Below are 20204 nucleotides of genomic sequence, written 5' to 3'. Positions count from 1 at the left end.
AGGGCTTGAGCCTCTGCACAACCCCAGAAGATGTGCACAAGACTTCCCATACCACCACAACCACGAAAACAAGATGGAGAGTGAGAAGGGAAAATCCTGTGCAGCTTCAAGGGAGTGTTATACCAGCGTGTCAGAAATGTAACCACCTGGGCATTACGGACGAACTCAGCTCGTCCAGTAACGACACGGTGGATTGCTCAGGCCCTGGTGGGCCGATTTGCATAATTTTATTTTTAAAACACGCAGCTAGCACTTTGCTAGCTGCCTGTTTTCCCGATCGCCGCTGCTCACCGACGATCCGCCGCGAAAGAGGCCCCCCCCCCCCGCAGAACCCTTGCGCAGCCTGGCCAATCACCACAGGGCTGCACTATGGGGTGGATCGGGACTCCCCCTGTCAGTCCGATCGTCGCCATGGCGACGGGGGAAGCCCTATTAACGCCGGTGGGGATTGGAAGGGTGGGAGGGAGAGAGCAGGGAGGGGGGAATCATGTAGCTAGCGCTAGGCTAGCTACAGGAAAAAAAAATAAATAAAAAAAAACTTCCGCCAGGGAGGTTTAATGCAGTTTCCTTAAGGCAAGGGGATGGCGAGAACAATACCCAAATCAGACTCCCATTGTAGGATATACTTTGGTTTGGAGGATGCCAGTGCAACCATCATGTTCATATAGAGGAGAGAAATAGTATCCCTCCCCCCCCCCCCAACCCCTCACCACAAAGTCTGTCAAAAGTAGAAGGGTAATCAACCCTTCTACTGAGGCCAGCAAGGCATAGGAAATGCCTAATTTGAAGATATCTAAAGCGTACTAACTCAGAGACTTCAGGTCAGTACACACGCCGGACTGGAGGCAACGACGGGTCCGTCCTCACCTCTCGCTGGGTGGGCGTTCCAGCGACAGTCCGGCGTGTGTACAGTCTGTCGGCGGACTGATACGGCTGTTTCTGGAATGCCCACCCAGAGGGAGGTGACGACGGACCCTCGTTGCCTCCAGTGCGGCGTGTGTACGGACCTTTCTCTAGTAAATTTAAGGTGTTCAAAAGGTACAGCATAATAATCTTTAAACAAAACAATTTCTTTGTTAGTGCTGATACAAATCCTAAAATAAATCTGCACTGTTTCTACTTCCTGATTCATGGAAGCAGACATATTGTTAATGCTGGGAATACACAATATGTTTTTTTGTTTGTTTTTTGGGCAGATTTATTTTCTGATCGTTTTTTCTGATCAATTTTCCCTTCACTTCTATGAGAAAATTGATCAGAAAATTGATCGAAATCAGATCACACCTGTCAGAAATTATCCATCGAGTCACCTATTTGCCAAAAAACTAACGTTGTATTCCCAACATTACATCCTGTGCTTATCTGCCATCTCTGCCATGACAGTCATGTGACACAAGGGGATATATCAAATTACAACTTGTGATTAGACACAAATGAGGGGGAATTAAACAGGCTAAACTCTTAATACATACAGGGTGTGGAAGAGTTCAGGTCCACTTTAAAAGTAAATAAGTATGGTAGCCTCCCCATACGTCACCAAGTTCAGGCCCCCTTTAAATGCGTAACAGTAATTACAGAACAACTAAAATAGCATATTTCAGTTCAAAGCAGCTGCTGGTAGATACAAATGACATCATATTATCACACTGAATTCAATAAAGCAAAAATGACCCTTAAAGAGCACATGCCACTAGTTTAAAATTTGACACCAGACAAAGAAATGGAACATTACTGCATTTAAGTTTGATGCCATCTGATCAATTTGTTATCGGATCATAAAAAAGTAAATTACTTCTTGTCCTGGGTCAAAGCTATGTATTCTGGCCCTCAGGCAATCCAATACAACGGCTTTAAATCCTTGCGCTTTTTTATTTCAAGGGGTACTCGCCAGGGTTGCCCGTTGTCTCCATTGCTGTTTGCCTTGGCCATAGAGCCATTGGCAGCTATGATTAGAAATCAGTCTGATATAGGAGGTATAAACATCAATGGGGTGCAGCATAAAATTAACCTTTATGCTGATGATGTAATTCTCTCTTTATCTAACCCCCTAATCTCTCTCCCCATCCTATCAATATTGCTAACGCAATTTGAAGACTTCTCAAGCCTCAGCATTAACAATAAAAAGTCAAAAGCTTTAAACGTTACCTTGGACGACACTCTTGTTAGGAGATTGCAAGAGAGCTTTAAGTTTCAGTGGGAACCCTTTAAACTCCCATATTTAGGTATTTCGTTGACACGATTTTATTCCGATACCTTTAAAGCAAATTATCCCCCCCTCTTACATCAAATCAAACTCCTCTTGGAAAGTTGGAAGAAATACTCCATATCATGGTTAGGCAGGATAGCTGCTGTAAAGATGGTGATCCTCCCAAAACTCCTATACTATTTTAGAGTTCTCCCGGTCCACATACCCCAGAATACTCTTGCTCAGCTACAAGTTGCAATCAATTCCTATGTTTGGGGAAACGTCAAACCCAGAATAGCAAAGCTAGTACTATACAGGCTAAAATCGGAGGGGGGCTGGGGATCCCCAACATTACTAAATATTATCAAGCTGCGCAAGTAGCTCAAGCTGCTCTATGGCACACGTCTCATAATCCTCCTAAATGGGTGCTTATGGAACGGGAAAGCAGCTATCCACTACAACTCTCTAATTTATTATGGGTAGATCCTCAAGCTCGGGGAAAATTGCTTAACCCGATTATCCTACACTCTCTTAAAGTCTGGGATAATGTAAGGAAAAGAAGCCCTCTAATGTCTTCCCATCGACCTTTAACATCAATCGTGGGGCACCCTCTATTTCCTCCTGGCAAAAACGACATAAAAGCATTCCTTAAATGGAAAGAAGCTAACCTTACCTTAATATACGATTTAGTGACAGATATGGGTATTGAACCATTTCAAACGTTAACTGAGAATAGGAATTTGCCAGGATCTGAAATTTTCACATATTTGCAAGTAAAACATTTTGTACAAACCGTAACTAAGAGAGCAGACTCCCTGTTAATCCGTACCCCCTTTGAGCATAGATGCTACCAGGATCCCACTGCCCCGGGTATGATTTCTTCCATTTATGCTTGCTTGGTTGCCCCCCCTAAGAATAGTAAACCTTCTTATATACAAAAATGGGAACAAGAAATGAACCTTAACCTCGAACAAGAGGACTTAGACGTCCTTTGGCACAATGTGCACAAATCTTCTATTTGCTCAAATGTGATTGAGACTAATATTAAGGTAATGTTTCGGTGGTATCTTACACCAAATAGGTTGGCTAAGTTTAATAATAAAAACTCTGCACGTTGTTTCCGTGGCTGTCCCCAGGAGGGCTCATATTTGCATGTGTGGTGGAAATGCCTCAAGGTAAGGAGACTTTGGCACAGAGTTTATCAGTTAATTTATTCAATTGCTGGTAGCTCCTTTCCTAGGTCCCCTGAGGTAGCTTTACTGGGGTTCAAGCCGCAAGGATCTTCATCAAAGCAATTTAAGCTAATAACACATAACTTTTCTGCAACCAAGCAAGTCATAGCTGCCTCATGGAGAACTCCTACCCTTTCATATCAATCGGTACTTCACCGTTTGGGGCAGGGAATGTTCTTTGAAAAAATGTTAGCTATCCATACTGACACAGTAGCTAGATTTGAAAAGGTATGCGAACCCCTGTATTCTCAGTACTTCCATGTGCTGCCTCCACTCTCACTTGGAACCCTATGAGTTTTTGTCTCGCCCCTGATGAATCGGCGGAACTGAGCTCTGGCCCCTGGTAGGTCCTTTTCTTCTTCTTCCTCTTCTCTCCTTTTCTTCTTCTTTCTTTCAGGCTCTTTCTCGCCTATTTTCTTCTTAGTTATAATAACCATCTGGTGCCTTCATTTGGTGCTGTCCTAAGACCACCATTTGTTTGGGTAGGTCTTGACGATTAACATCTTTATCAATGCGCATTTAAGTTTGGTAATATTTTGTACCTGGGTTTATACGTTTATGATCAAGGTGTTTTCAGTTTAGGAGTGAACCACCTTTTATTGTTTTTAGGTAGCTAAAAGTCTCTTCGATAATGTGAAATTTATATCACTATGATGTTGCTTGTTTATTCTAGCTTGAACCCGCACTATTGAACTGTATATTTGATGTGCAATATAGGACGCAACTAGATGGTTGTTTGTATCGTGTAAACATAAAAAACACCAATTGACCAGTTGGATTATTGTATCTGTAATGATCTCTTTTATTGGTTATTCAATAAAAATCTATTGAAACTAAAAAAGTAAATGACATCATATCTATGTGATGTTTGTAAGCTGCTTAGCGGCAGGTATTATAAGTTGCTCTCTGCGAAGTACCTGTGCAGTACTACTGCTACTATGCAGGCATGGTCATTGATTGTGCCAGAAGAGAAGCTGGAGAGTTGGCACATGTGTGTACTGAATGAAAATGGCAACCGGGGACAGTGGGGGAAGCCTCATTAGGATCCAGAGGCTTTGCTCTCCTTAGGCAAGTATGAATGTCTGAACCCAATCAGCTAGGGTTCTCTTTAAAGGTGGCCATATATCTGCTGTCACGGACGATTGACCATCTGATTTGATAATTATTATCGAAACGGAGAAGAAACAGAGAAGCAACAAGAAAGCCCGATTAACGAATCAACAGATTTCGAACCAGAATCGGTTGAATGTAATGATCCGGTGTGGTTTTCTTGGTGCGATATGGGAACAAAGGCAATGGAACTCCCAGCCGCTCTCACCCCAAATGTTAATGTGCTCCCCCACCCCATACAGCTTACCTGTATAGCTGCCACTAGTGTCCAGCCCCCAAAGCTTCCACATTCGCGCCCCATGTGACTATCCACGTGAGATATTTTAATACATGCAAGGAAGGCACAATAACATTTGGGGGGGACAGCGACAGAGGCGGCATCACAAGGACGATTTCCGAAAGATTTCATGCTGAAATCCATCTGCGGTGTATGGGGCAGCCAAAAGCTCTCTCTCCGATCACATTAGATCAGAGAGAGATCTACATCTTGGTCGATCTGCGCATGCATTGCTAGATGTATGGGCACCTTTAGAATGAGTTAACGGACAGATTTTTTTTTTCATTAAATAAATAACCAAATATAATCTGTTTTACTAGGTTTACTTAATCTACTTTTAGGACTTAGTTTAAAAAAATCAGATGATGTGTCTGGTCACATTCATAAAAATATAAAATATTTAAGAACTCGCAAGCTTTCCGAGCACCACTATACATACTTCCTTCTCTACAGACAGGATTTTACTTTTACCTGAAATCAACTTTTTGATGTGTTTGGACCAGAAGACCTCATGATTAATGGAAGGGTTACTTTAATGCTATGAGTTCTGGTATTTCCTTCTTTAGGAATTGCCCATTTATATTCATTGCTGCTGTTCACACCTTACCTTAATAAAGCAGCCGCTAACATAGGTGTTGTTTAAATGTTCCACAGCAAGCTGAGCAGCCTCTAGGACATTGTACTTAATATGCACGTAAGGCTGCAGGAAAAATACAAAATGATGTATAAATATCATGCATTGTATGTTCAAGCAAATTAATAAATACATTAATGTTACGATTTTATTCTAAACCAGTGAGCTTTCATCCAAAACTTCACTGCATTCAGCAGCCAGCTTATATGGCTTTTCTTACAATAACATATGACTGGCTGCTGTTGGTTACCGCACTTTGTACACAATGGCCAGGCTTACTAAAGCCACTTGCAGATCACAGATCATCAGAAATCATAAACCCTACTGACGGGACTCCGTTTATCAATAATTGTCTACTATTAGAAGGCAAGTGTCTGCAACCCTTGCCTGGAGTTATATCTGATCATAATGAGGGTTGCTGGATAGTGTAATAGTTAAAGGACACCCGAGGTGAAAATAAACTAATGAAATAAATGATTGTATCCCATCTTCCTTCTCCTAAAAATGACTTTTTAAGATATTCCACAGTTTTATTTTATGTTTAAATCTACTTTTCAAGTTTTAACGGTTTTATTGTTTTTGCTGATTGACACATTCATTGAAGTATTCCAGAGCTAAAATCTTTGAACGATTGACCCTTTTTTATCTCTTTCCTGATCTCAGAAGCCATTTACTGCTAGGAAAGTGTTTTATAGTTGGAATTTCTTATCAGTGAGTTTGCTAGAGAACAGAGGCGCCAACAGGATAAAAAGTGATAAAAACTTTAAAATTGCTAGGGAGGCAGTGATGGACTTACCTCCGGAAAGCAGATACGAACAACCATCTGAATCAAACAATTGAATTTATTAAGAGTACCCCAAGAAATGCAATGCGTTTCGCAGGCACAGCCAGCTTCATTAGGCAATAGAATAGGGGACAAAAACCGTAGCTCGGTAAAAACACGAATAGCGCCTCTGTGTTTCCGAGCTACTGTTTCAGCCACTTACATATTTGATATTTAACTCTTTCAGGCAGAGAAAGAAAAAAAAGGAACACAACATAGTTATTTGTGTGCTAGGCACTGTACATACCCATGTATACCTCATCAGGTCACATTGGGTATCCTTTGAGGGCTCTGCCTCTTAGAGTTGTCCTGAATGGTTCAGGACATATTCGCGCAAACATCGGTGGTTCGCGGTCGCAACAAAACGTGAACTTTATGGCGAATTCAACCCGCCCCTATACTACATCATTGTGCTAAACTTTGACCCTCTACATCACAGTCAGCAGACACATGACAGCCAATCAGGCTGCACTCCCTCCTGGAGCCCCCCCCCCCCCCAGCCTTATATAAGGCAGCGGCGTCGGTCATATCACTCGGTGTGCCTGCAGTAATTAAAGAAGGGAGAGGAACCTGCTGTAGACATACGGAAAGCTTAGTTAGACTCTTGTAGCTTGCTCCTAGCTGATATTTGTTGTTGAAAACCACCACAAAAAGAGCTCTTTTCAGAGCTAAGTTCTTATGAAGTTTTTTTTTTGTGTGCCACTGACACTGCATTATACAGCCCTGTGTGTCGCAGCTGGCCCTTGCTAATTGCTATACTGTGCAAGGCCCAGCACATTCACTGCCTGCCTTTTCACTGCACCTGTGTGTGTGACAGACAGCTGCACATTTGTAATACCAGTCCAACCGTGCATACCTGTTCATGTGCGTGACAGCACGCAGTGTTATATAGTATACCAGTCACTGCATAACTGTTCACTGCACCTGTGTGTGACAGCTGCACATTGTATTGTGTAATACCAGTCCGTGCATACCTGTAACTGCACCTGTGACTGACTGCACATTGTATTATATACCAGCAGTCACTGCATACCTTTTACTGCACCTGTGTGTGTGACAGCCCTACATTTTATTGTGTAATACCAGTCCGTGCATACCTGTAACTGCACCTGTGACTGACCGCACATTGTATTATATACCAGCAGTCAGTGCATTCATTTTACTGCACCTTTGTGACTGCACATTGTTCTACCAGCAGTCACTGCAACCTTTTCACTGCACCTGTGTAAACACACATTGTTGTACCAGCAGTCGCTGCAACCTTTTCACTGCACCTGTGTAACCACACGTTGTACCAGCAGTCACCTTTTCACTGCACCTGTGTAACCACACATTGTATTAGTCAGTGCATACCTTTCACTTCCTCTCCCCCAATATGGACAAAACAATAGGCAGAGGCAGAGCCAGAGGCAGGCCACCCCGCAGGTCTGTTAGAGGTTGAGGTGGCATGATTTTGTGCGGTCCTGGACCAAAGTACAGTGTTCAGAAGGCATGTGCCATCAACTCCCAAGATTGCCAGGACGTACTTGACTATTTAACACAGAATACCTCATCTTCCTCAGCTTCCGCACGGAGCCGTGACATATCTTCCTCCGCAGCCATCACTGCTACTACTAGCACCACATCCACCCCATTTGACACTTCGCAGGAGTTACCTCATATGTCGGAGTTAGGCGCCAGTATGGACATAAGGTGTGAGGAGGAGGATGAAGTACCTGTTGTTGGTGCAGTTTTGGAGGTGTCTGATATAAGTGAAGCTTTGGAGGATGATTATAATGATGATGATGATGATGATACTACCATGGATGCCACGTGGGATCCTAATAGACAAGATGACCAGAGGGACAGTTCAGAGGGGGAGTCAGAGAGGAGTAGGAGGAGACAAGTTGCTGAAAGAAGCAGGGGAAGCTCGTCATCATCAGAAACAGCTGGTGGCAGTGTCCGGCAGCATGTATCGCCACTTATGGACAGCCAGCCAACATGCTCTTCACGGTCAGCTGCTGACGCCACCACCAAAGTGCCATTGTTCCAGGGCTCAGCGGTGTGGAGGTTTTTTTTGTGTGTGTCTGCCTCAGATGAGAGCATTGCCTTCTGTACTATCTGCGATCAAAGATTGAGTCATGGAAAGACCAAGACCCGCATAGGGACAACTGACTTACGAAGGCACCTGGAGGAAAAGCACAAACGGCAATGGGAAGACCACCTGAGGTAAAGCAGCAAACTGTTGTTCTGTCCTTGAGCTACCTCAGCCCGACCATAGGGGCTTGAAAACCGCCATCGTCTGCACTCTTGCCATGGTGCGCACCAGTCCAGCACAGCCATCACTACACAAACAGCTGTTTGCGGTGCATTACACAACGAGTTTAGTCTGTCAGTGTGAAGCAGTACACTAATTACACTACCTGATTGATGTATATATATGCAAGATGTTTTAAAGCACTTTAGGCCTCCAATTTAGCAATAAAATGTGATTTCTGCCCTTAAACCCTGCTGTGCGTAAAATCCGGATTTTCCCCTGGGACTTTTGGCGTGTATCTCACTCCGCCATGCCCCCCTACAGGTGTTAGACCCCTTGAAACATCTTTTCCATCACTTTAGTGGCCACAATTAGTGTTTGTAGTTTTGAAGGTTCGCCTGCCCATTGAATTCTATGGCAGTTCAAAAAGTTCGCAAACTTTTTTCGCAAACCAAAATCTGAGGTTCACGACAACTCTACTGCCTCTGACACGGGATTCCTGGGCTTGAAACTAGGCTATTCCTGTTCAGTAAGCAAAGAACCTATTCAGGAAGGAGTCCTTGGGCTAGACTCCCTAACACGGCTACTGGCTACTGAGTCTGTCACAAGAAAAGCACAACATAAATGTGTGATTGCATTCAGTCGTATAAACCCACAGGGGTATTAATAGCACGGGCTAGTTTTGCAGGATTGTTTGATCATCCCTGACCTGGAGGGACATCTGTCAATTATGCTCCATGATTGCTCTTTGCATTCTATTGTGAAAGTGCCTGCTGTGGCAGATTAGATCTGTCGATTTTGCGACCAATCGACCATCCATCTGTGTGCAATATTGCAATGACACCCCCGGCTGCTGTCCCTCCCGGTGCCAGTCATGTAAATACTTCATCTGTCTGCTGCCCCCGAATGTCCAAGTCTCTGCCACATGACTACCAGCATATAGCATGTGGGGTGCAGGTGTGATTTCACACATGCGCCCCATGTGCTTTAAGGCCAGCAGCCACATGGGCGCTAAAACAGAAGTACAATGGACATTCGGGCGAAGCTGGACATTTGGAGGCAGCGTAGTAGTAATGTACTACTATTATTTACATGCCCAGGTACTGAGGGAACATCTAACATTAGGGGGGGGCGTCACAAAGCCAATTCCCGGAAGTTTTCATGCTGAAATCGATTGGAAATCAGCCTGTGGTGTATGGGCAGCCATCAGATCTCTCTCCTATCAGACTCCCCTCAGAATTCAATTCTGCATCTTCAAAATCTGGCAGAAAGTTCAGGAGGGCTTGAAACTTCTGCCAAAAAGGAACTGTAACTTCGGATTATTGTTTTGCAAGGACAATTTGTGAAAGTATAATGGAAAGATATTTAGGTTATATATATTTAATCCGATGTGATTATTAGATTAGGTTTAAGTTTTTCAAATGCATTTTGTGGAGATGAAATAAAAAAAAAAATACCTTGCATTTAAAATGATATGGCAAAAATTCATCTTATTTGCAGTACAAATATAGAAACGTATTGCTACAGTGTCTCTCAAGTGCCCAGTTCCTCAGCGCCTGCCCTTTCTTATTTCTCACTCTCTCCACTGGCTGTCAGTACCTATAGAGGCATCTAGATGAATAAGAAATCCGGTATGGAGAAGAGGAAAACAATACCATTATCCCCACAGTGTCAGGCCCACTATAAGTCCATACACATAGATGCAAAGCTACAGGTAGGCACAATCACTTAGAAGTTTACTGAAGCTTATCTTTTGGCGACGTATCGAGCAACTGTACACACGCTAGATTCTCGACAGTGACAACCCCAATTGGTGACCTTTGCTGTGATTGGTTCATTATGTGTACGAGGCTTTACTTTTAAGGTAACTGTATCAGCTCAAAGCCTGGCCTAGACTGCAGTAATGGCATTAGGTTGTGAGCCCCACAGAGGGTACTGATTTGATGTTCTTTGCAATGCATTGCAGGAAACAAATGTCAGTGCTATACAAATATGTATTGGTAAAAATTGGTTGGCTCTTTTCCTGTTTGTTTTATTAAACTACATGTACACTGGAACTAAATGTGACTTTTCACTACAATTCTTTGCAAATGATAAGTGTCTCTTTAGTAATGTAAGCGGCATGGAAACTAAGCTAGAATGGTTGAAGAAATCTCCCAACATTTCAGCATTTAGCAAATCACTTGTAGAATCCCCTGAAAAGTTTGTTTTTACTAGAAACAGGAACCATGCTTTCACATGATATGAAAGACCAACTCTGTACCAACAGTGGCAGGCTAAATGGTGAGATGGAACCTCTTCAGTGTTTGGGAGATTGCAAAGTCCCCTCATGAGAAAGCCTTACCTGACCATCAACTGACACAATGCACAGTGAGTGGATAGGGCCACAGCTCTGGAAATGCATCTTAATGGATTTAAGGCCAAGGTGCCCTTTGAAGGGTCCAGCAACAATTGTCCTCATCTCTGCATATTTACATGTAACCTAGGAAGAAATGTGTACATGTTATGAATGCAGAACACAGAAATAAAACATCAAGCTAATGAGCCTATACACATATGAGTCATGTGATGTCACTACTTCCATCAGTACATAAGTCAAACTTGGCCTGAATTTACTAAAAATAGTCTGATTAGGTGCTTAAAAAGTGACCGTGAGATAAAGCCACAGCAATTAAATATACATACCTGGGCCTTCCTCCAGCCCCCTTTGGCCTGATCTCTCCCACACCATCCTCTTCCGACTCCCCATTCTTCCGCAATTGGCCCAGGAAAGTTCTCTGGTCCAGGGCCAACTGCACAGGCGCAGAACACTCCTAGCGACGGGAGCGAGATGGGGGAGCATGCCTGGCCAGACTGCGCATGCGCCGACTGGCCCAACTGGAGGATTTTTGGGGGGCCAGTTGCGGATGAAGGAGAAGGCGACTGAGGATGACGAGGGAGCGATCAGGCTGCAAGAGGCTGGAGGAAGCCCCAACTATGTATACATTTTTTAAGGGGCCATATCTCAGGTACACTTTAACATGTGTGACCCTTAAAGAGACTACAAAGTCTAAAATGCATCTGGTGCCGTGCATGCCATTCTTATAAAAAATTATACTAACTTCGGTGGCCCTCATTTGAGACCCTCTCTGTGGCGACTTCCGTCAGTTAGCCCCACCTCCTAGCAGCCGAGCGCCATGGCATCCTCTGTATCAGAGTGCCACAAAAAAGCACAACAGCACTCAGCTAAAAGGGGCTGGGCTAAATGACAGACGTCTCCACACGGAGTGTCTCCGAGGAAAAGTTGTACTGAAAGGACCACCAAAGTCAGTATAACTTTTTACAACATGCACACCAAGTGCATTTTAGACTTTACAGTCTCTTAAACTGTGTTAACAGATAGCCAATTGTTATTTGTGCTATTGCAGCAATTGGTGCCAACCTGTTCCAAAAATTTGTTTTTGTTGTTATAAAACATTTTAAGAAATCCAAAAACATTGACCAACCATTGTAGATAGCATGTGATTTATTGAATTTATCGACAAAAATATGTCATAAAAAAGGATTACGCCCACACTTAGGTCACCCATGGGATACTTGGCTCCCACAATACACCCGTGTACTGAATAACAGGTATCAGTTATGTCTTTGTGAAAGGGTGATACTGAAATGTATAACAAAAGATAGATTAGTTTTACCTTCTTAAAGCAAACCATTGTAAGAGTTGGATAAATAATTTAAACAGTTCTGGATACGGAGAATCAGAGATCGTCACTTTTTGGTGAAAGATGGTGGAAGGACCAGGGTGTGGGTTTTAGCTTATGACATATTATATATGCTCATAATTTCTAATTGCAATTTTATATTGATTCATACCACCAGACTGAGTCCATCTACAGTAGACTTTGAATAGTAGTGTTTAAGCAGAGGCTGATCTCATAGACTGGTAAGTGGAGTACATTATGGTAATTGCTTTGGAGGTATATACAATTGTGCAAAAACAAACATTAAATAAAAATCAAGCTCTTCATATAATTTCCAATCCACAGGCAATACAAGTCAATCTCTGACCACATCACCATGTTATTTATTGTTCTTAGGATGTTTTTAATTCCAGGGATAGCAGTCATTAGACTGATGTAACCACATATATTGATTGGCAGCATCCTGGAAGAACGCCAACCAAGCTGATGCCAAGATATGTCTAAAAAGCACATCAGAAGTTTGGCAGTATTGGCCATAGTCTGGGAGCATCGGTAAGCATCATCTTGATATGCTGCCAGAATGCTTGAAGAAATAACACTATAGTAATATTTTATAAGAAAAGTTCTACTTAAATCAATCTTATCTTTAAGTATATTCCACGCCAATTAGTTTCTTAAAGGATACTATATACCGGTAAATGTTTTATGCCTATCCACATCATCAAACGCTCTTCTGACGTGATGTATTATAAATATTTGTACAAATGTTGTTACAATATTTATTGTTTTTAGTATTCATCCGAATCTCCTAAACTGTACAGTTTGTATAGTTTAGGGTACAATCATTTATATTGTTACTAGTAAAAAAGGCCCGCCAAAAAACGGCGGTAGGCCACGCCCACTAACAACCCATACCCCCCACGCGCGCACAGACGGGCCCTGCTCGCCATCCCCCACCACTGTCTGAAGTATATGCATACATGGAGATGTTGCTTGCTTGGCAGTTGGAAAAAGCGGTCATTTTTCACAATCCTATGAGGTTCACAGACCGCAAACTGTCAGGTCTGGAAGCATGGACACAGGGACACAGAAGGACGCAGAAACATATAGGATCAGGCACTAGGTAAAGCTGCACACCTTAGCAACAGTTTACTGAACAGCAGGAGAAATTTCAGTCACTAACTACCATCTGCACAGAGGTGCAGCAGCTCTAAGGAAAATTCTAGAAGAGTAAAACGGGAGGTTAAAAATGAATTTTTCTAACTAACTAACTAACTAACTAACTCTTAAATCTCCTTACGCAACCTTAAATTGTAGCTCCCACACCGTAAGCCTACATCTGTCTTTTGTACAAGGGGCCTTAACCCCAGGGTCCCATAACTCCACTGTTCACTCAGACAGCCATGCAACACAATGCCACACGGAGTCAATGTGACTACAATCAGCACTGATTTGATCCTTCCCACCAAAACCAGTACCACATCCCAGGAACCTTTGTACTTCTTCCAATCATCACATCCACCTTATGCATCACTATGGAGCCTCATAGGGGGACGAGGCTCCATAGTGACCTATATACTGTGGAAGGTTAGTAGCTTCAACAACCATGTCTTCCCTCCAAATGGTATCATAGAGTAGATGACCCTGTGTGATGTCACCACCAGAACTTCAGGAGTCCAGATAAGTGCATAAGGTGGATTTTGGTGGGAGCAGAGACAATCTGTGTATTACTTCATGGCAAGAGGAGAGGATGGGCTTTAAAGAGCCTCAGCTGAGAACTATCTAGCCTGTATACAAATTTTTATCAGACACAGAGATTATTCTGCATGGATATACAGCATTAGCATCATACATGGGCTCAAAGATTATTTTGCCATAATGTAACTCACCAGTATCATCCTGGCTACAGAGAATAATCTGCTAGCGTATATAGCTTCAGTAACAAACTTTCCTTTATAGAATGTTATGCAACAACCGCAATACACTCTTCTGCAAAATAAATATCTCAAAGAATCTGTACATGGCTGCATAGTGCACAGGGGCAGTCTTTCACGATTGTCAGAGTTCTATGCCAGTTGCCAAAGCTGAGCCTTTATTTGCCTCACAGAAAATTGAGTACATTACCAGAATATTAAAAAACATTGTAATTTGCCAATGTTTTGCTTCAAAATAATGTTCATATAGATCCTCAATGTTTGATACAGAGTGACTGACTTCTTATATAGGAACTATGTTTCTATTTGACTTCAAAGTACCTTAACTTTAGCTACAGTAGATACTTTGGCCTCCATGTTGCTTCAGCCTAATTTGTGTACTGTGCCTTAATATTGCTTCACAGTATTTAGGCAAATATACAGACCTATTGCCACAATTTTCTTGCAGTAGCCTGCAGTGCATTTTCAATTTTTTGATAACTTTTTGTTCCATACAAGTTGATGATAGCTTGCCATTTTGTTGAAGTTGGATGGTGAACACTGTTCTGCAAAATGTGGGAGTCTGCGTGCTTTCTTCAAGAAGATTCAATGGATTACATAGTGTTATAAATCACCTCCTTGCTTCGACACCAACAACTTCGAGTTGCACCTCACAGACTGTGAGATAACTTGACTCTCAACACAGCAAGCATTATTGGAGATAGACTGTTCTCAGGCATCTTCAATATACAAGGAGTTTATTCACTACACCGATATACAGATACAGTTCGTCATATCTTAGCAAAGCAAATTCTTCTGTTTAAGTCCGTTGCATTACAGCTCTTGTCTAACATTCCTCCTGAATGTTAGTCAGTTATCTTCTTTCTAGACTACGTTACATCTTCTAGACTACCTATGTACAGCATACATCACATCAGAACAGAAATGGATTATATAAAGGTTTAAGCCAGCAGGGACAGGTAGCAAGACAGAAAAGAGTGCTACTCCATACTCCGGCTGTGGGTTTTATATGAACCAGAAAGAGTTAAATGTGACCCCATCCGAAACCATCTATGATTGGTTCAGATCCTGTGTGATGTCAGGACACACACCTACTCGATTAATATTCTATAAGATATTTTGCCCTAGTTGCCGGAATGTTAGGTTTTATAAATATGGTCCATGTTGATTGTTCCCGTAGTCCATTTGTCTGGGGCAGTATAGGCCTAAGGCTCAACACACGCCATACAATCTTGGTTGTTCAATCTTACCACTTACATGTAGTATAAGAGCTTATACAATCAATGATTCAAGGTATTTTCAATCTGTTGGCCCTTATACTACATAGATTTGGTAAATCTGTACAACCAAGATTTTATGGTGTGTGTTGAGCTTTAGACCTTGGACTAGGAATATCTTCTCAGTATCTGCTTGTATCATCTGCTTCAAGCAGACACTGAGATGCTTCTGCCTGCATCACGAAAACCTCTATTTAAAGGTATACTCTGCAAACAAGCCTTTTACCTAAAACTCAGTCCAAATAACTGAGGCCTACTTAAATTATAACAATCCCCCCTAAAATGGCTTGATCTGCAGATCCCAGCTTCGGAACCCAGCAGTACCTGGTTTCTTTTCTTGGTTTCATTTTTCGATGCTCGTGCTCACACAACTTCTCTGCTCTAGGCGGTTATCCCTGGGAGAGAGGGCAAGACCTCTTGGTCTTCCTGTAACCAGGCTCTCTGGGGAGGCCCTACTTCTAAGTCCCTCTATACCACATTCTCAGCATTTGCATCACTTGCGTATCACTCACAAACTTGCATGATCACAGAAAAGTGAAACTTGTTTGTCTGTTACACGACGGAGCAGTGCCAGGTGCCTTCTAAAAGAGCGCCTTTATACAATCAGCTCCATCCCAGGTACTACTAAACCTATACCCGTAACCCTGTATGTCCCTTAATTTGGAAATATTGGTTCATGAGATTGTTTATGAGGCACCAATCTCTTGACCAGGCTAATTTGTTTTGCGTAATTTGACACACAACCTCACCTGGATAATGATGCCCAACGTTGTCATCCCCATCCCGACGACCAGTGGGTGTAGGAAGAAATTTTGAACTGCAGAGGCTCCGTCCGAGTGTCCCTGGAACATTGCCGGAAACCTTTTCCATCAGGTCAGACTGGAACTCACCTGCTTATTTTTGTATTCTACCTCGTTAAGATCACCTGGATCATGGTGAAATCTTACCTCTAACTTAGTGTTCTGTTTGTTTAACCGTTGTAACAAAGTGTGGTCGTCTTGGGTCAAAACCTGTTCCCATTTGTCCCATGTCATGTTATCTTTCAGGATGGGAACTCCCCCTGAAGCTTTGAACTTTAGAGTTCTCTTAACAATTGGAGGAATGACGTCATCAAACTTGGATGACTTGATCCATATGGGATCTCCGCTCATACAATAAGCTCCCCTCGAAAAATCTACCTGATCGGAACAATTATGAAAATGTACCTTGAATGTGTCATTAGTCATTATGTTTAAAAAACAAACCTTTCCTTCAGCCACCAGAACTATCGGTTTGGCTTCAGGGCGGATCTTTTGAATGGTAGCCTTGCATTCTGCATTATTGAGCCAGCAGGCTTCTTCACTAAATTTGACTTGCCCCGGCAAACACAGGTACCTCTGTCAGAATTGCCCGTATGAGGGCAACTCTACTTGTTTCACCTCCCCAACTAGCACCAAAAAATGTTGACCTCTCATGGTGGTCATGGTGTAAGACATGGTTTGAGGTGGGAACCAAGGAAGTAGCGGTGCGTAAAGAAGTGTTGCACCCTTTCCATTTGTTCACCCAAACATCTCAAAGCTTCCATGCAAAAGATCCTTCTTCAGAAAAGTCGATAAACCTCTCCTTGTCCAATCTCAGTTGTACAGGATCTTTTAGCATCTCCCTGACAAAATATGTCCCCAACTGTCCTGATTGGACCTCTTCCCCCCCTTATGTCCTGAGGCAAAATGTGTACCTGAGGTCGGGAAGACTGTACTCTCTGCAATCTTTCAATTAAGAGTACCTCTTCACTTACCCAACTAGCATTAGGATAAGTGGCTGCATATGGACTGTGTAATATTGTCCCCTGTTGTGACCCGTGTAGTGTGAATGGGGTTCCCTGTGTTGGCTTTCCCTCCCTCGGGATCGCTTTCCCCACCCTCTTTGTCACCTGGAAATGTGGCTTGATCTCGATTTTTACTTCTTGTTTCGAGAACCACAAACCCTCGGCTTTCCAGCCTTTACGTGTGTATAGTTGTTTCAGAGACACCCTCTGTTGGTAACCCAAGAGTGTGATGTTGTCCCCTGCGTCACTCCTGTAGGAGAATTGACGCCTCCTGCTCGTTCCTCTCCAATCTGGAACCATCTCACTCTGGATAACCAAGACAAGGTACCCCTGAATCACACACTCCACCTTTTGCATGTACCCATTGTACTGCAATGTACCTTTTAACAAAACTTTGGATCGGTGCATCGATTCTGGGAGTGTGACATTCAAGAGCAGATTTACACTGCCGTTAAATTCAAACTTCCAGCACACCTGACCCTTCACACCTTTCACCAACATTGTGCCATGAAATTTGTTTCCACCTGGCACAAGTGCTCTTTTCCTCCATCCCTGCTTGGTCCATCTGTGCCAATCAGAGGGAGGTGGGAAAGGATCAGTACCTTTGTCTCCAAACATTAACATGCTTGGGCCTTGTGTTCTCATTAACCCCTTATTGTTCATGAGAATGTCCTCTCCTTGGTCTCCTAGGACGGAATGGCAGCCTAGGATCACAATCAGCACGGTACTCTTCATTATAAAAGCACCTCCTTGGGAAAGAAAAACATTAGCAATTTGCATTATGCTTTGCTTAGTCAGTTTTTTTTAGTCTCTTTCCAATCTCCGAAATCTCGTTTTTTTAGTCTCTTTCGAATCTCCGAAATCTCGTTTTTTTTAGTCTCTTTCCAATCTCAGGAATCTCGCTGTTCTCCAAACGCGGATTGGCATCTGGAACCTTTCGCTTATCCGACTGACATCTCTGTCTCGGCTGCCAGCACCTCAGCTTTCTTGCTTCCATATTGCCAAACTCCTGAAATACAAACAAATCAATTCTTATTAATGATTTGGGTTTCGCCCTGCGGCTTGTACTCTGTACACTTTAAATTGATCAATATATACCGTAATTGATCTCGTTGCTTTATGGTTTTCATGAACTCTGTTTACTCTTTTTGGTTTGGAGTTAAACTTCTCTCCCCTACCTAAGTACTATCCTAAGTACTTACCTGTTTAAAGGGAAGGTTCAAGCAAAATAAAAAAATTAGTTTCACTTACCTGGGGCTTCTACCAGCCCCATGCAGCCTGTGCCCTCGTAGTCACTCACTGCTGCTCCAGTCCCCCGCTGGCAGCTTGCCGGCCTCGAAGGTCGTCAGGACGCATTGCGTACATTTTTACGCATTCCCGCTAGTCGAGGAACATTAACACATACATTTTTTACGCATTACTGGTTCAATGCGTAAAAATGTACACACTGAACCAGTAATGCGTAAAAATGTATGTGTTAATGTTCCTGCACTAGCGGGAATGCGTAAAAATGTACGCAATGTAGCCCGCTGACCTCCGAGGTCGGCAAGCTGCCAGCGGGGGACTGGAGCAGCAATGAGTGACTACGAGGACACAGGATGGCTGCGTGGGGCTGGTAGAAGCCCCAGGTAAGTGAAACTCATTTTTTTATTTTGCTTGGACAATCCCTTTAAAATATGCTCCCGTGGACTTCACCTTTGGAAGCTCTCACCTCATTGCAAGCTCTCTCCACATCCCCCCTTCTGTACATACGCGGCCGTCGTATGCACAGATTACGGATGCCACACACCTGTTGCTGCTTTGCAGGTGAGCCTGTAATGCTCTTGCTCATTTTCGCATTGACTTACCTAGAACTTTATCGATCGCAGCCCTCTCTGCTAGACGTCCTGTTTAGTGTCCCCTCTGACCAATGTTTGCCAGGTAACCACACAGGGTTCAGAGCTGCGCATGCCTGCATGCGAATCACTGAATGCCCACTTGGTAGGTAGTCCTATGGCAAACACTGTACTGATATACTGTCACTCTGTAAATGGCAATTCCTTCATCTTTATAATTGCCCCTTGAACTGCTTCCAGTTCTGTTCTGTGCTAAACTGAATCAGAGCTGGAGAAAAGAAGAGAAAGAAAAAAAATATATCTATTTGACCAATCAGTGGGCGAGGAAAAACACGCTAACCGCCCAGCAATGACCTCTTTGTCAATCTCTGGTCCTGTCCCTGACACAAAAACCCTGAAAAAAAACGTTCTGCAGTCGCAGCGACGTACACCTGGATTGGTCAACTCCTTTCTTTCTCTCTTTTCCTTTCCCCCTCTCCAACTATGCACTGTCCTCCCTATCTCTATTGGGAACACATGCTGCACCGCACTATAAGGTGCCTCACTTAAAGGAATAATCCCATAAGTATCCCTGTCCAGATACCCCCCCTGATCCGCTCTTGCAAATCACTCCCTGGGAAATATCTGACTTCTATGTGTCTCCATGCCCCTGGCTGGTAAACACTTCCTATCCGTGACCATGCAACTTGCTTGGCTCACGTATGCGGACACTCCCTGTGCCCAGACTTCTTCTGAGGAAATCATCTGGAAGCCGAGATCCTCAGTGGAATCTCTCTGTCCCCACTCTGGACCTCCCCCTCCCACCAGCTGCTTCCGTGCACAAGGCCGTGTGCACAGCTGTGACGTGGGACGTGGGATTCCCCCCCAGCACATCCTCCCCCCTGCCATTGGGGCGTGCCTATCAGTGGGCGCTTCCCGCCCCCTCCCCTCCTAATACATCATGAAGGTGGGAGTGGCTTTCTCAGAATTACGACTCCATGTTGAGTCATGGCATGCCAAGATGGGTGCTATGTAATCCCCCATAGCAACCTCTCAATCCTATACACTTATAGAAAAGAAAGATACATGCACACTATACATTTCAGCATATATAAACTCTTGGATGCCTGCAAAAAACACATACCAGACAAATAGCACAGCAGTTTGTGAAGTGTGCACAGCAGTTTGTGAAGGT

General features: G+C 43.3%; 2 protein-coding genes across 3 annotated transcripts in view; one reads left to right on the top strand and one right to left on the bottom strand.

Moving 5' to 3' along the window:
• DCUN1D3 (defective in cullin neddylation 1 domain containing 3) overlaps positions 1-12378 on the top strand; it is a 176514-nt gene extending 164136 nt beyond the window's left edge. Inside the window, exon 5 of the transcript XR_011022756.1 lies at positions 12359-12378. The gene's annotated coding sequence lies outside the window, so the exon portion shown is untranslated. The remainder of the gene's footprint in view (positions 1-12358) is intronic.
• Positions 1-20204, bottom strand: part of REXO5 (RNA exonuclease 5) — a 104703-nt gene that overhangs the window by 26277 nt on the left and 58222 nt on the right. The window contains exons 15-16 of one of the 2 annotated variants that reach the window (XM_068244804.1): positions 10842-10979; positions 5412-5504 (exon numbers count right to left, since the gene is read on the bottom strand). In XM_068244804.1, the coding sequence (XP_068100905.1) occupies positions 5412-5504; positions 10842-10979 (231 nt within the window). The remainder of the gene's footprint in view (positions 1-5411; positions 5505-10841; positions 10980-20204) is intronic. The other variant, XM_068244805.1, reaches the window with a different exon arrangement.

Source organism: Hyperolius riggenbachi, chromosome 7 (genome assembly GCF_040937935.1).
Source record: "Hyperolius riggenbachi isolate aHypRig1 chromosome 7, aHypRig1.pri, whole genome shotgun sequence".
Classification (NCBI taxonomy): Eukaryota; Metazoa; Chordata; class Amphibia; order Anura; family Hyperoliidae; genus Hyperolius; species Hyperolius riggenbachi.
Note: the sequence above shows the minus strand (reverse complement) of the source record. Positions and strands in the feature narration are given on the sequence as shown.